This window comes from Cydia pomonella, chromosome 4, assembly GCF_033807575.1.
Source record: "Cydia pomonella isolate Wapato2018A chromosome 4, ilCydPomo1, whole genome shotgun sequence".
Taxonomy (NCBI): domain Eukaryota; kingdom Metazoa; phylum Arthropoda; class Insecta; order Lepidoptera; family Tortricidae; genus Cydia; species Cydia pomonella.
In genome coordinates this window covers 9,856,632-9,871,191 of record NC_084706.1, presented here as the reverse complement: position 1 = coordinate 9,871,191, position 14,560 = coordinate 9,856,632, and the positions used below count along the sequence as shown (strand labels likewise).

At 36.7% G+C, this 14,560-nt stretch overlaps 1 protein-coding gene across 10 annotated transcripts in view; it reads right to left on the bottom strand.

Annotated features, from left to right (window-relative positions):
- The window catches only part of LOC133517044 (proton channel OtopLc), a 71,509-nt gene that overhangs the window by 5,072 nt on the left and 51,877 nt on the right, over positions 1 to 14,560 (bottom strand). For 5 of the 10 annotated variants that reach the window (XM_061850174.1, XM_061850178.1, XM_061850177.1 and 2 more), the window contains exons 4-13: positions 7,951 to 8,135; positions 6,824 to 7,059; positions 6,485 to 6,565; positions 5,649 to 5,763; positions 5,368 to 5,528; positions 5,095 to 5,260; positions 2,814 to 2,975; positions 2,319 to 2,684; positions 1,693 to 1,909; positions 200 to 484 (exon numbers count right to left, since the gene is read on the bottom strand). In XM_061850174.1, the coding sequence (XP_061706158.1) occupies positions 200 to 484; positions 1,693 to 1,909; positions 2,319 to 2,684; positions 2,814 to 2,975; positions 5,095 to 5,260; positions 5,368 to 5,528; positions 5,649 to 5,763; positions 6,485 to 6,565; positions 6,824 to 7,059; positions 7,951 to 8,135 (1,974 nt within the window). Of the gene's footprint in view, positions 1 to 199; positions 485 to 1,692; positions 1,910 to 2,318; positions 2,685 to 2,813; positions 2,976 to 5,094; positions 5,261 to 5,367; positions 5,529 to 5,648; positions 5,764 to 6,484; positions 6,566 to 6,823; positions 7,060 to 7,950; positions 8,136 to 8,737; positions 9,024 to 14,560 lie in introns of those variants that run through there. The other 5 variants (XM_061850184.1, XM_061850183.1, XM_061850179.1 and 2 more) reach the window with 5 other exon arrangements.

Sequence of the window (14,560 nt, the reverse complement as noted above, 5' to 3'; positions counted from 1 at the left end):
TGGAGGTTTTTACTCACTAACCGTTCTATAATTAGTATATTTTTGTTAAATAAAGTGACACATTAGAAAAGGATAACGTAATAACAAAATAAATGGATACAACTTTCGAATATTTTTTTCTAAAAAAATTTAAGAAGAAATTGCGCACTACTACTTTCTAATTGGTTAAACAAAGTAAAACAAAAAACATGAAACTTACCGTATAAATCCGATTAAGATCGCCAATATAGATAAAACCATCAGAGCGCAATGGGATACATCAGCCAAATAGATCGAGATGCGCTTCAGCTCTTGGTGTCTAATGAGCACGAAGAAGAGTATCAAGCAGATGAGCGAAGCAACCAATAGCAGCAGTCCACAGAAGAGTCCTTTGGAAGCTCCGGCGCAGTCGACGCGGTTTCCACGTTGAGCTGCTGCCAGTGCTGCTGCCCTGCGGGATAGAACAGCTTCCAGACGTCTTTCCAGATCTTCGTCGTTGGCCACGCTGCAACCAAACGCGTACCCGTCAGTATTTAATCTTGACACTAACCTGCCGGTTTTACTTCATATCTAACATTACTGAAAAACTACTGTTAATATTATATGTATGACAAACCACCCAATAACCGGCTCTTTAAAATACAATCATTAGCCTCATTTTGTATTTGAAAGTCACCGTCTTCAAGCCACCAATAACTGAGAATTTTAGAGAAAAAACATCCCAGTATTTAACACCAACTCGCTTTGGTAGTAAGTAGTGGGAATTTTTTACTAGGTTGACACTGGGGAAAACGCAAAAAAAAAAAAAACATTTTTTATAGTTGATGATGATTACGTCAACTATACGAACCACGAACATTTTAGTGTTCAATGGGTAGGTACTAATAAAAATAATTGATTACGAAAAAATACGTTGCTTAGTATTTCAGTAAACTGCTCTAAAATTGAGCTAAATTATTTAGATAAATTTTCACATTTTCATATTAATTTCTCCATATATATTTTAAGTTTTAACTAACAAAATTATTTAAAATATTTTTGACTACTTTTTTAGTTACTGAAACATGAATCGTCATATACCTATATTTTAAAGCACTCTATATATTTCTCTAGGTATTTTATGTCTATTGAACACTAACAAAATTTTGGTGGTAACTACTGAGAAATTAGTTGTGTTTAGTGGTAACAACCGAGAAAAAAATACCTCACTAGTTACCATCAAAGCGAGTTGGAGGTAACTACTGGGATTTTTCTCAGTCATAAGAACTAATAACCTTGGTTGTAACTTGAGGGAATAACTCAAGGGGCCAATCATTGGAGAGGGACCGTTATTATAGTTAGACCAAGATAAGTCTGCAGCGGTTTTGATGGCGCAGCCTGTGCAAGTGTTATTTTAAACGTGAAAATTTTATGAAATTATGACGTATAAATAACAATTGCACAGTCTTGGTCTAAGTCTAGTGTAACTACCCTATGTCAAACGATGAGGGTGATAAGATTTAGTGGAAACAATCGTGGTGTAAATATGAGTCAAGATAATGCTATTGCCGAACATTATATTTGATTATATATGATGTAAAACCGGCAGATAATGGACAGTGAAAACTACTTTTATTCCAATAATAAAGATGGTGCGTTAAGTTGGTCAATCAAAACGTTAGGTTGCGTTTCGGTTACAACATGCTTCTAATGGTAAATATGAAAATAGGTTACCTAGGATAGCGGCCAATGTGCTTCCACATGACGTAGATAACGGCGGCCCCGATCAAAGAGTACTCGATGATGAACGGGTAAAGGTAAGGAGCGGAGTCTGTAACGATGGTTCCCATAATTGGGATTCGGCCGCATACTGTGGTGTTATCGATGTTGGCAATCAGCGCTTGCGGTTGCAGGTTGTATAAAGACTCGAACACTTCCGAAGAATTGTTCGCTGAAAACATATTAATTTCAATTAGCATCATCATTGTACGGTCATATACTTAAGGTACAATATATGTAATATTGTTAACAAGGCGTAAAAACGGGTCTAGGTTGGGATTTATTTACGCACTAAACATAAATGCTAAATGAGACTAAAATAGCTAAGACCCTGCAAAGAGCTACAGTTTTCTGCATTTTATCAGAATCTTAGTTTTCAGTCACATAGTAAACAACAAACATGCACAAAAGGTGATAAAAGTAACAAAATATACCTAAGACGATTTCCTATGGAAACACTAGACAACCTAATACGATACATAATAGAATCTGATGGCACTAAAATATTTCAGGCAACGGCAAATAAAAAGTGCATCAGCGACGAATGTAAACGTGAAGTTCAAAACGACACTCCGACAAACCTGGCGAGTGAGGCGGTTCGTCAACGCGGTAGGTTTCGACATTGTTACCCCATTCGTCCCTGCTAGTGAAGTACGAGCCAGGGGTCGAACTTTGCACCATAGTGCTGACAATCGGTTTCAAGGTCGACGAGTAAAACCCTTGGTACACTTCTAACATTGCCGACTGAGATTGAGTCACTTTCTCATCAACCAGTGGGGCATGTGTAGTCGTTGTGAAAGGATTATCGTTGGGCCAAGCGTCTTGTTCGCGACCATAAACCATCCCATTATCGTACCCTATAGTACTCTTAATGGTATCGATTATTTTCGATTTCGAAGGAAAACCACCCATATTAAACCCGCTCAAATATGGTGAGGGAGTGGTCGCTGAAAATTAGTTCAAAACGCATTTTATTGACATGTAACATGCAGATTTTAATATGATTGCGAACGATTCACAAGTACAACATTAGTGTATTAGTGAACGAATAATAATTAATGTAACACAAAACTTACTCGTTGTAGGAGTTGTTATGGGGGCAGAGGTTGTGGTAATACCAATGGAATTTCCTAAGGCTTTGGCAGAGTTTACGGCTGTTGAGGCAATAGCAGTTGCAGCCGTGCTAGCAGCTCCAAACACTTTCCCAGAGTGTCTCAAAGTATGCTTACGAATGACCCCTGTAAAAAAAAGATAATCCTAGCCAAATCGATCTAGTTCAAAAGTCCAATAAGGCTTCATCATTATTTTGTAAGGGCATTTGTCCGGAGGGACATTTTTACGTGTACGGGGCAAAAATGGTTGTATTTATTGTTCGAGAAATCAGAATCCCATCAAAAACATTTTCATGTAAAATGTTGCCAAGACGAAACCATAAGGCTCCTAAGCTAAGGCTAAGCCAAGCTTCTAACTCTACATGCCCTAACTTCACAAACTCTACACCTTAGTCAAAATAGCTTATTGGCTGTTTCGCTACCGTCACGTGGGCGTAAGGTGATAAAATGATTCACTATTTATTATTTTTTATTATAATATAAATAAATAAATATTATAGGATCATTCTAACAAAAATTTACTTAGTCCCACGGTAAGCTCAAGAAGGTTTGTGTTGTGGGTACTCAGACAACGATAGGTATAAATAATATACAAATACTTATATACATAGAAAACACCCATGCCTCATCACACAAATCCTTTATCTTTCTTATATTTAGCCTCCAATCTTACTGGGACACTATAAGTTATTTTTTTTTAATGTTTCACCGCTATTCGGTGGGTTTGGTCCTGTTTTTTTGAGATGCGTGGTGATTTACTGCCACAGTTTTAGTGCATTTATCGTTATACATATCGTGATTAAGATATCCTCGAAAGTACGTAAATTCCTCATTATTAAATCTCTTCTGTATCATTTTTTTTTCAATCTAATTTTCAATAAATTTCTGTTTTTAGATTTTTTCCCCTATGTACACCTAAGAGCTTACCTTGATGCCAAATTTCATGTTTCTAGGTAATCTGGAAGTGGGTTAGGTTTTTAACCTATAGCAATATATGTTTTTTTAATCTAATTTTCAATAAATTTCTGTTTTTAGATTATTTCCCCTATGTACACCTAATAGCCTACCTTGGTGCCAAATTTCAAATTTCTAGGTCACCTGGAAGTGGGTTAGGTTTTTGATCTATAATTCAGTCAGTCAAAAAAATGCCGGTTTTTGAACATTAATTTATCAATAACTTACTGTTTGAGCTACGTTTATGAAATTTTGTATTTTAGACAAGCTAAGGGGCTTGAATCACTGTGCCAAATTGCATGTGTGTAGGTTAAATAGGTTTCAAGTTGTGAAGGGGTCAAAAGTAGCTCAAAATGGTTCGTGTAATATTACACACGGTTGCGTCGCCAGTTTCTTTTTCTTTGAACTTGGCTGGACACGCTACCGTGTCTAGATCATATAAAAATAAGCAACGCAAATTAGAAGTTACACCTAGTTATATTATTAGAAAGTCATCTTAAAAAAAAAAACCTAAATTGGATCTAGTAACATGAAGTGGTATCACTTTCAGATTGACAATGTTTTTAAGTTTTTTTTGCAAAATTAGTGCACTATTTGATAATATTTATATGTATTGTAATAGTACTTACAGATGAAATAAACTTTATCTTTCTATACCCTAGAGGTTTCCGATCTCATTTTGCACGAGAACCCGCTGCAAGTCGGCCATTTCAGCTCCTATCATTCCGTTTACACTGACGTTTGCTGAATGCACTTGACGTCCCGCAACCTGTTTTATATAACCTCTATGACCGGTGGCCGGGGATTTTTGGCAGAGGGGAACGCCTGTTAATGGCTAGTCCATATTGGTTAACTCGTCCAAGATGAGAATAGTCAAGTACCTAGTGTTGGAATATCTTCTAGAGATGTTGTCTCACAAACCGGTTATTTTAAAATCTTGAGTAAATAAAGGTAGGTACTATCTATTAAATTTATGTAAGCGTGTGTGATCATTAATTTCTTCAGAGTTTATAATAAAAAAAATGAAAAATATGAATACATTTTAAAATATTGATATAAATATGAAACGCGATTTCTGTGAAAGCATTGTTGAATTCGGTGACACAAATTGATTTCAATGCCCGCACATGGTTTCGGCGTTTTTTAAAATCTCTTTTATTTTAAAAACTATAAGTTTCTAATGGATGGTCCACTGCCAATTAGGTCCATTAGGTAACGGTGCTTACCATCAGGCGGGCCCGTATGCTTGTTTGCCACCGACATGGTATAAAGTAAAAAAGCAATATCTTACCTCCAAGAACTGTCTCGCCGGACACTCCATTGGGATACTTCACATGGTAGTCGGTGATTTCCTTTAAAGATTCTAAGACCAATGTTCTTATCCATACACAGATGTTAGTCGCTACGACGTGCATTAATCCAAATCGGGCAATAACTTTGAATCGATGAATGTTCAACTGAAATATTGAGAGATGACTTTAAATATTATTATTAGTTCTCCTGTGTCTATTTATGATATGTATGTCAATATTTCTGACGTTATTGTCTATAAAAATATACTTACTCGAGAGTTCATGAAAATAAAGTACATCTGCATGAAGGTGAAAACCATCTGCAGTACTGGGTTTACCCCCTTCAAGATAAGATAGCAAGGGGAATCGAGGGGCAGCTCAAAGAAAGTTCCGAATTCTAAGCCGTTGTATATCATGGTACCCAAGCCGAATGCTAAAACAATGATTATTATTAATAAATTGAGTAATTGATTAACCATGCATTAAAATACGTCATTTTATTATACGTATACAAAGCAGTTAATTGTATTTAAATAGGATATTTTTTGCTTACCAATAGCTCCAATTCGTAGGAAAAAGCTACCATGGCTATGCTCATTTTGTGAAGTCTTCCTTCTGCGTACTGGTCTGGCCACTGGTCCGGCTTCCATCTCCACAATATCTTGTTGCTGGTTAAAAAGGAAAAAAAAACATTTTTAAACTTAATATATTACTTATTCCAAAGATGACCCACCAATGATCCTCCATCCAATAAAATCACACTCCTCATAGAGAAGCATAATTTCGGTGAAATAGTGGCGCTGTACAATGGTGATAAAATTGTTGCAAATGTATTAGTATTACTACTCGATTTCGTGCCCACTGTTAATCTTTCTTATACTGGTATGTTATATGTACCTACTTATTATCATCGCTGGTTCAGTAGGAACTCCTCTGTCGGCTTACCAGGCATTTGTCAAGAAAGCATAACCAAACAGCAAATAATAGACTTATTGAACACGAGCAGTGTAATATATATAGGTAGTAAAAATAATCGTCAATTTCATTCTACAATAAGTATAGATATTTGCTAAAATTACAGTATGTATTTCAGCACGGGCAGTGCGTATTTAAAATTATATTATCATTTGATTCAAAAATTATATTTAAGTCCTTATTCGTAAATACAAGCGATTTTAACAGTCAATTAATGGTAATATGCCAGTGAATATCAACGCGTTAACTTCGTGTAAAACTTATGGCGTGGAGGCGTCTCATGTCTTCAATAAGCCTATAAAACGTACACTCAACACAAAAAGCACTACTGTCAACCAATGAACTACGACAGCACATCCAAAGCTCTCCACAATGATATGATACAAGTGTCAAGCGGGATGCGATGATCCTCACCTGGTCTGACGCATACAGCGCCATTTGAATCTGTAATTGTTGTTGACGAACTTTATCACGCATCTTACGGGGATACACCTCCTGCCCAAAATGATATGAAAAAACAAAAAAGTAGCCGGCGTAAACATAAAGGGGTCATGCGCCTGTTACGTCCATGTCAAGCGGTCACAGTGACGATGTGGTTAAACAAACGAATTGCGAAAATCATGGTGATATTCAAAAAATAATAATTCAAAACGAACATTTATAGGGTTAACAAAACGAAGCGATAACAATGTGTGTGACAAAATTGAACTGATAAAATGGATGTGCTGTTTAATGATTTTAAGGTAAACGAACCTGGAATTGACTTTGTTTCTTGGCTTCTTTGGTTGGTTTCTCTTTTCCGGCATCCTTATCCTTGTCTTTGCCTTTGCCTTCTTTCTTTCCATCTTTCTTTCCGTCTTTGCCTTCTTTGCCGTCTTTTCCCTCTTTCGCGTCTTTATCTTTGGTTTTCTTTTCTTTTTCCTTCTTCGGTTTCTTCTCTTTTGGGGGTGGCTTAGGTTTTGGAGGACTTCCACTACAGCAGGCGCTTTCTGTCAAATAAAACCACATATTAATATTAATCATTAAAGAAATGATATGAACATCCCTTTTTAAGGTTCCGTAGCCAAATGGCATAAAACGGAACCCTTATAGTTTCGCCATGTCCGTCTGTCTGTCTGTCTGTCTGTCTGTCTGTCTGTCTGTCCGAGGCTTTGCTCCGTGGTCGTTAGTGCTAGAAAGCTGAAATTTGGCATGGATATATAAATAAATAAAACCGACAAAGTCGTACAATAAAATCTAAAAATTTAATTTTTTTTAGGGTACCTCCCCTACACGTAATGTGGGGGTGAAATTTTTTTTCGCTTCCACCCTAGAGTGTGGGGTATCGTTGGAAAGGTCTTTCATATCAATAGGGGTTTCTATGAAACATTTTTTTGATAAAGTGAATATATTCGGAGATAATCGCTCCGAAAGAAAAAAGAAATGTGTCCCCCCCCCCTCTAACTTTTGAACCATAGGTCCAAAAAATATGAAAAAAATCGTGGACGTAGAAATTAAGAAAGACATTAAAATTTGGCGGTCTCAAATATGTAGATATAAAAATTGATTATAGATATATACTGCCCAGAAACTTAAATTTAACTAGACCATTTTGTCAAAAAAAACCAGCCGACCCTTATTTAATGCAAACCACCCCTCTTATTTTAAACGATTTCAACGGGCTGTCTTAACTAGGTATTTATGTTTGAGCTAATACCACTGACCTACACTACACATTCCACAATCTACCTATTTAAAACGTTCTTTTATCAACAAAACAACTACGTCTGGATCTCAGGAGGCTAATACTGAAATGCTGATACAATGTGGCATATAACAACAAGTCGTTTAAACAAACGGTGAATACTTTCTTATTATAACTAGGTAGACTAATCGCTTACCTTGAAGTAGGAAGCAGAAAACGTAGAGCAAAAACAATATGCTCATGCCATAGAGGTAGGTGAAGAATCCTTCATAGTAGTACAGGGGCAGGTTGTGTGTGATGACATCGCTGATCACGTAGGCGATGCAAACCACCACCAGAAGTTTCGCGTAGATGAAACTTGAGATGATGAACAGGGAGGTTCTGTAACAAACAAAGGATCTTTTATGAAATTAGCGCACATATGTGTTCGTAGAAATCGGTGTTAGAGAAATATTTAAATCAGTAGTAAGTTTCAGTTGTATTACACAATGTCGCGGTTGTTCACCATCACAGGTTAAGAACAAGCATAGTTAAATTAATAGGATAAATCATAAACCGTAACAGAATTATCCTCGCTAGGTTAGTCACTATTCTCCGCATTTGCACCTACACTGCAATAATGAACAGAACGCAAAAAATATTATGCTTGCAGCAATAATTTAAACCAGTTTTTTGATGATGATATTTATCTTTCAATGGGTTTAGATATCGACAATAAGTAAGAACATTTAGATTTGATTGTACCTAATTTAATATAAATAAACATTACTTCTTATATTCGATTTTACATATACGAATAGAAGAGTGCATAAAGTGATATCTATGTAGATATCCATTTGCATTAATAAGTCAAAATATCGATTATTCGACTATTTTAATTACAAAGACAATTACACACACATTTTAGGAATTGTATGGCATACATTATATGGCTTTTACATGAAGGTTTGTTAAAATTTCAATTCCTCAATCGATCGACATACTTTTTGGATGGCTTCGGCTGCACGCATTTGAGCTCCATTTCCTTATTAGCCGTGTTGTGTTTCTCGGCGATGGCGATGTCGCTACCCTGCTGGCGGTGCTGGCCCACCGGCAGAGTCGCCATGTTGTCCACCGCCTCCAGCTCCACTGTGGCCACCTTCACCTCAGCCTCCATCGGCTGATGCTTCTCCTTCCCCATCACGACACACTCAATGCACTTAGGCTGTATCCATAAGACTCAGGGTTAAGGATACGAGGGCAGGGCGGACTGTGCTCTCAAAGCTCCGGAAGTAAGGTGCGGCGGGACACTGAGAGTCGAGTTGCGCAGTACTGGATGCTGCGCGTCTGACTAGGGGTGTCGACCCTCCTGTGCGGACCCTCTTTAAATTGTACTCCTAATGGCGAGAGGGTCGTAATTTCTTTCGACTCGTGATTGCGAAGGGGAAGTGCAGAAATGCATGTTTTATGCAACTAATGCTCTATCGACTTTCAGGCAACGAAGTAGAATAACTATAGAAGCCTGACTTAAGCTTAAATAAAAAATGACTCCAAGGCTACTGAGCTCAGAACAATTGACTATGCTCGGCAAAATTTGACAGATATAAAACCCAATATTTTGCATGGCTAACCGTAGCTATCAAAACAAAAGCAATAAAAAATTTCAAAACAAGTTTAAGTATAAAACTGATTATTCAAAAAACCAGATAAAATGCCTTCTTTTACGGTAAAATTGTACCGAAACAATGATCAAAAACAAGAGAAAGAATAGGATTTATAGTTTGTGTAAATGTGATTCCTGAACATGATAAATAAATAATAAATTAATTAAATTAACAGGTTGTTGTATATGCTAAACCAGAATGTCGATGTCGTACCTCTTAAGCAGTTTAATAATAACCAATTACATTTTTTACATAATGACTGAATGGGGATATCGTTATGCAATATCTATGAGTAAGGTATGAGTAAGTAATTATTTGTTTTTTTTATGGAGAAGATCAAGTAGGTACGGAACAAATTTATCGTCGGTAAACTGTCCGTTATATTTATTTGAGTTTTCTAAAGGACCCGGAATAGAGAATTATGACAGTTATGACGAGTGCAGCGCCTTAGAGAAGCAGGAACAATTTCAGGATTTTATAAAAGTCTATATTTACATTATGTTTCAACATTTCAATGTACCGAATGTACCTACTTGTAAAGTATGGACATGCGTAATCATAAAGTATGTGTCAAAATAATAATTATATGAATTGATTCCCTCTTTGTTAGTGTAGCATCTTTTTAAGGTTTGACAACGCCAAAATATTGACCGGCCGCGCGAGAGGTTTGACGCATAGAATTTTATTATAGCCTTCTGGAACTCAGAAGCAATTGTTTTGTTTTTGAATTTGGAATTCTTAGTAACACAATAAAAGTTCAAAATAGATTTTGGAATAAGTACAAAAATTTGTAATCAAGGTCTTCGGAAGATAGACAATCAAAACGTTTATTGATCAATCGCAACATTCTTTTAATAGCGGATAATTGAATATTGGATATAATTCAAAGCTGGTGGGACATAATTTTGGTTATGGGATAGCTATCAGTGTCAGTGTGGCTGGAGTCATTTTTGGAAGGCATTTTTCTATGGAGAGCGGCGTCTACATGTGTATATTCCGTCGCTGCTTTCAATATCTTACTTGAATGTTATTTATCTCTTTATTATACTCGACGGGATTACCAATTTATTGAATTTTGTGTATTGGTATTTCTTTTTTTTATTTCTATTTTGAAAAGACTCCAACCTTTGAGTACCTACATTCTAAGGTCTGGCTTGGCAAGCACAGACAAAGACGTTGACCAATAAGAAAACGCCCCTGTGTGCAAACGCGACCTATTTACACCGTGTCGAACCGAGCACGGCCGGTCGAAATATCTTAACAACTCAAAAGCCCTTTATTAGTATATTTGGTAGGCTCCAAAATTTCTCCACTCGACAACCCTAAACCAGTAGCAAGCGGTCGATAGAGACGCGTCCCGGAGCGCCGGGAAGCTGCGCGAGCGACCCACTGACCCGGACGCACACCCTTACCAAAATGCTACGCAACATGCATACTTAACTCTCAGATGCAAGTGCGTGCCAACCCTAATATGCATCCAGGGGTACTCAGTACAGTTCTATAAAGGTAAAGTTAATGGTAATAAAAGGATGAATAAGGTACGCATGCGCAGTCTCGATTGAATAGTGACCTACGAGCGGGGTCGACGATCCCCGTATACACTATGTTTTTGTGTATGTTCCAATGCAATCGAGGTCACTATTACGTTGCCACTACTCCGTCATGTTGTATAGACATTATAAATGAAACTTGGAGAATTAAGAGCAAATAGATTATAGCCAGATCTCTCTCACGTTTGCTGGATAATAAAAGATAAAGGATTGATGACAAAGTAAAGGATAATAAATAATATATTGTTAAAGACATTTTCCTGTTCTTGGATATCCAGCCACTTTCGGTTCAGCGGAGATTCCGTCCTTGATGGACTAATTATAATACAAAATAGAGACGGGGGGATGTCAGGGTTCTATGATTTTATTCATAACATAAAACGTTAGAGGAACCAGTTTTGCTAGATGCGTGGATGTACATTGTGAAAGACATTTTTAGAGTTTCGTAGTTACATAGAAATCCTTATAGTTTCGCCATGTCCGTCTGTCCGTCCGTCCTCAGCTTTGCTTCGTGATCGTTAGTGCTAGAAAGCTGGCATAGGAACATAAGTCATGCATGGCGGCAGAATGGTAAAAAAATAAAAAATAATGTGGTACCTCCCATACAAAATAATATTTTTAGTTTTTTTTTTTCTTATTTTTATGCTGGTATTGTTGGATAGGTCTTTTAAAACGATACGATACGGGTCTCAAATGACGGTTTTTGATAAACTTAATACTTTAGAAAGTAAATCGTTCCGAAAGAAAAATATATGTTTCCCTCCCTTTTATTTATTGTTGTTCATTCTAGGAACCATACCTGTACGCAGATGACCTAAAAATAGTGTGACCTATAAAAACTGATGAAGACAGGTTGCTTCTACAAGCTGATATCAACAGAATATACAACTGAAGCCTAGAAAAATAAATGGAATTGAACCCTAAAAAATGTTTCCACACTAGCTATACATGTAAACAAAAACATGTAACTCCTCTGGAGTTACAGGCGTACATAGGCTACGGAGACTGCTTACCATCAGGCGGGTCGTATGCTTGTTTGCCACCAACATAGTATTTTAAAAAAAGACACAAAGTATAAGATAAATGGAGAGCAGCTGCAAAAAGTAAATAACATATACGTGATTTGGGTTTTATTATGGATAGTAAACTAACATTCAACGCTTAATATGATAGTATCGCATAATGAAATCATCTCGAATGTTAGGATTTTTGGTAAGGAACTCATAACATATTAAGCACGTTCATACAAGGAAAATACTTTATTTCGCCCTGCATTCTAGAGTACTGCTCACATATATGGTCACCCATCTACGAAGTCCATAAGAGTCGTATAGAAAAAATACAAAGACGATTTTTGACTCACTTAAGATTTGTATTGCGTAATGGACAAAAACTACGGTCGTATTAACAGCGCGTCTTAAGTTCTTCCATGATTCAACGCTAAGAAGTAGAAGAAAAATGCTTGATCTTACGTTTCTTACAAATTAATAAACCACAAAGGAGTGGATTGCCCAGAACTGCTTGCTAAGGTTAACTTTGCCGTTCCTTCGAGATTGCCGCGCCCTGGTGTTTACAAGCTGTTCAAAGATAGGTTAAGAAAATCTAACTTACAACCATCTCCCGAACTCCTAGAGACAGATAGGTATACTTGGTAACAGCCTCATAGATTTTAAAAGAAGTGTTGAAGCATTTCAGCTCCCAGGACTCCGAGAGACAGTAATGTGCATGTTAAGTTAGACTGCAACTTATATTGTATTGTATTTCCTATCTCCTTCGTATTTTTTTTTCTTAAAACATGTTAATGTTAATGATATGTTATTTCGTTACTTTTCTGTCGCAAAGTGCAAATTATTTAATTCAATTATCAGTTATCATAATTTCCTGCTATTCTTATAATATTTGTTAAATTTTATTTATTAATAGCTTAAGTGTAAATGTCCTACTGTACCTATATCGTTTATCCTAAGACACTGGAATAAGCTGTGGTTGCCTATAATTGGACAAACATCTTCCCTTAATGTTATGTAGTAAGCTACAGATTATTTTTTTATGATGTATTGTTTGTTGATCATCCTAAATAAATAAATAAATTTAAAAAAACATGACGTACAAAGCGCTGCTAAGGTACTCCCTTATGCTTGTAATGTACATGATACTTACTAATTAATAGCCCTCGTTTGGCCTGTTCTGACAGAATGATAACTACGAAACCCTACACTGAGCATGGCCCGACATGCTCTTAGCCGATTTTTATACACCATGTCACTGGCAACCAAACATACGGCCCCCTTGATATGAAGCAGTCACCATAGCTTATGGAATCCTGTAACTCCAGCATCGACGGTAGTAGTATCTTTACTTATTTAACTTTATGTATTACTGATCAACAATTATGAGTCGTTTTCAAGTTACATTTACTTCTAGCACCTTTAATTCTGAGTTGAGACACGAGCCAAGTAATTAGTATACCGCGATGTGATCTAGGCTTGCTAGAATTGTCACTTGCATTCTAAATGGTCATTACGCAAGATCCTGCTTTGTCGCTGTCGTCATCTTGTTAGTTCCAAGGAATTACGAGCAGTGTAATGTCATTTGTGCTTCTTTCATTATAACTATCCCCAAGATTATATAATAGGGGTGTGTAATGCTTAAAATAATTATTTAAAAAAAACTATCATACGTTTGTTACAATGCCATTTGATATATTATTATATATTACAATGTAATTTTTGTCATACGTTTCTTTTTTATGTGATTTCATCTAAACTGTCATTGATTTATAATGCCTATTTTAATATTATTTTTAAGTAGTATATAAAGACATGTTTTATAATGACTTTAGTAATATTATATTTTTGTATAACGTAATATTTTATACAATTTTATCAAGTATAAATACATATATTGTATAACATCTTTTGTCATATTTAATTTAATAAAAACGTAAAGTTTTACATAATTTTTATAACAAGTAGTAACGCAAGCCTTATAATTAAGTACAGATTTTCATCCCACCTAACCCAACCTAACCTAAATTTTCAAGGTTTTTGATTCTGCGGGGGTCGCAGTTAAAACCTTACCAAAATCACTTTATTAGTAGTTATTTTATTCTACGGGGGATCGAAGTTCTAATCTAACCTAACCCGAGTTAGGAGCCGAGCTCCGCGTAAGGCTGAAAGCTTGGAACGTCCGACGGGTGCGTGCTTCCCGCAACTTTCCCAAGTATTTTAATAGAGAAGGCCGAAGAGAAAATTGCTTGAATGTAGTGCTCAAACAAGGAATAAAAGTATAAGTACCTAATCAATCAATAGTACATTGCGGCTGTGTGCCAGATACAGCCTTAGTCCCTTTTTTTCTTCAGTCCGCTTGAACCTCTAGGCGCAACTCTCTCGGACGCTTCTGGCCTTTGGCTCTACGCGGAGCTTGGCCCTCGGCCTCGCATGTAGGCTTGCCTCTCCCGCTTCGGGTCTTCGCATTCAAGATACTTACTCCGTTGGCTCAGCGACCCAAAATGAGACTTGGCCTCCGACACAAGACAGCGCCACTTTTCTCGGTCCTGTGCGACCTCTCGCCAATTGTCGACTCGAAGCTCGCGCAGATCCGCCTCCACCAT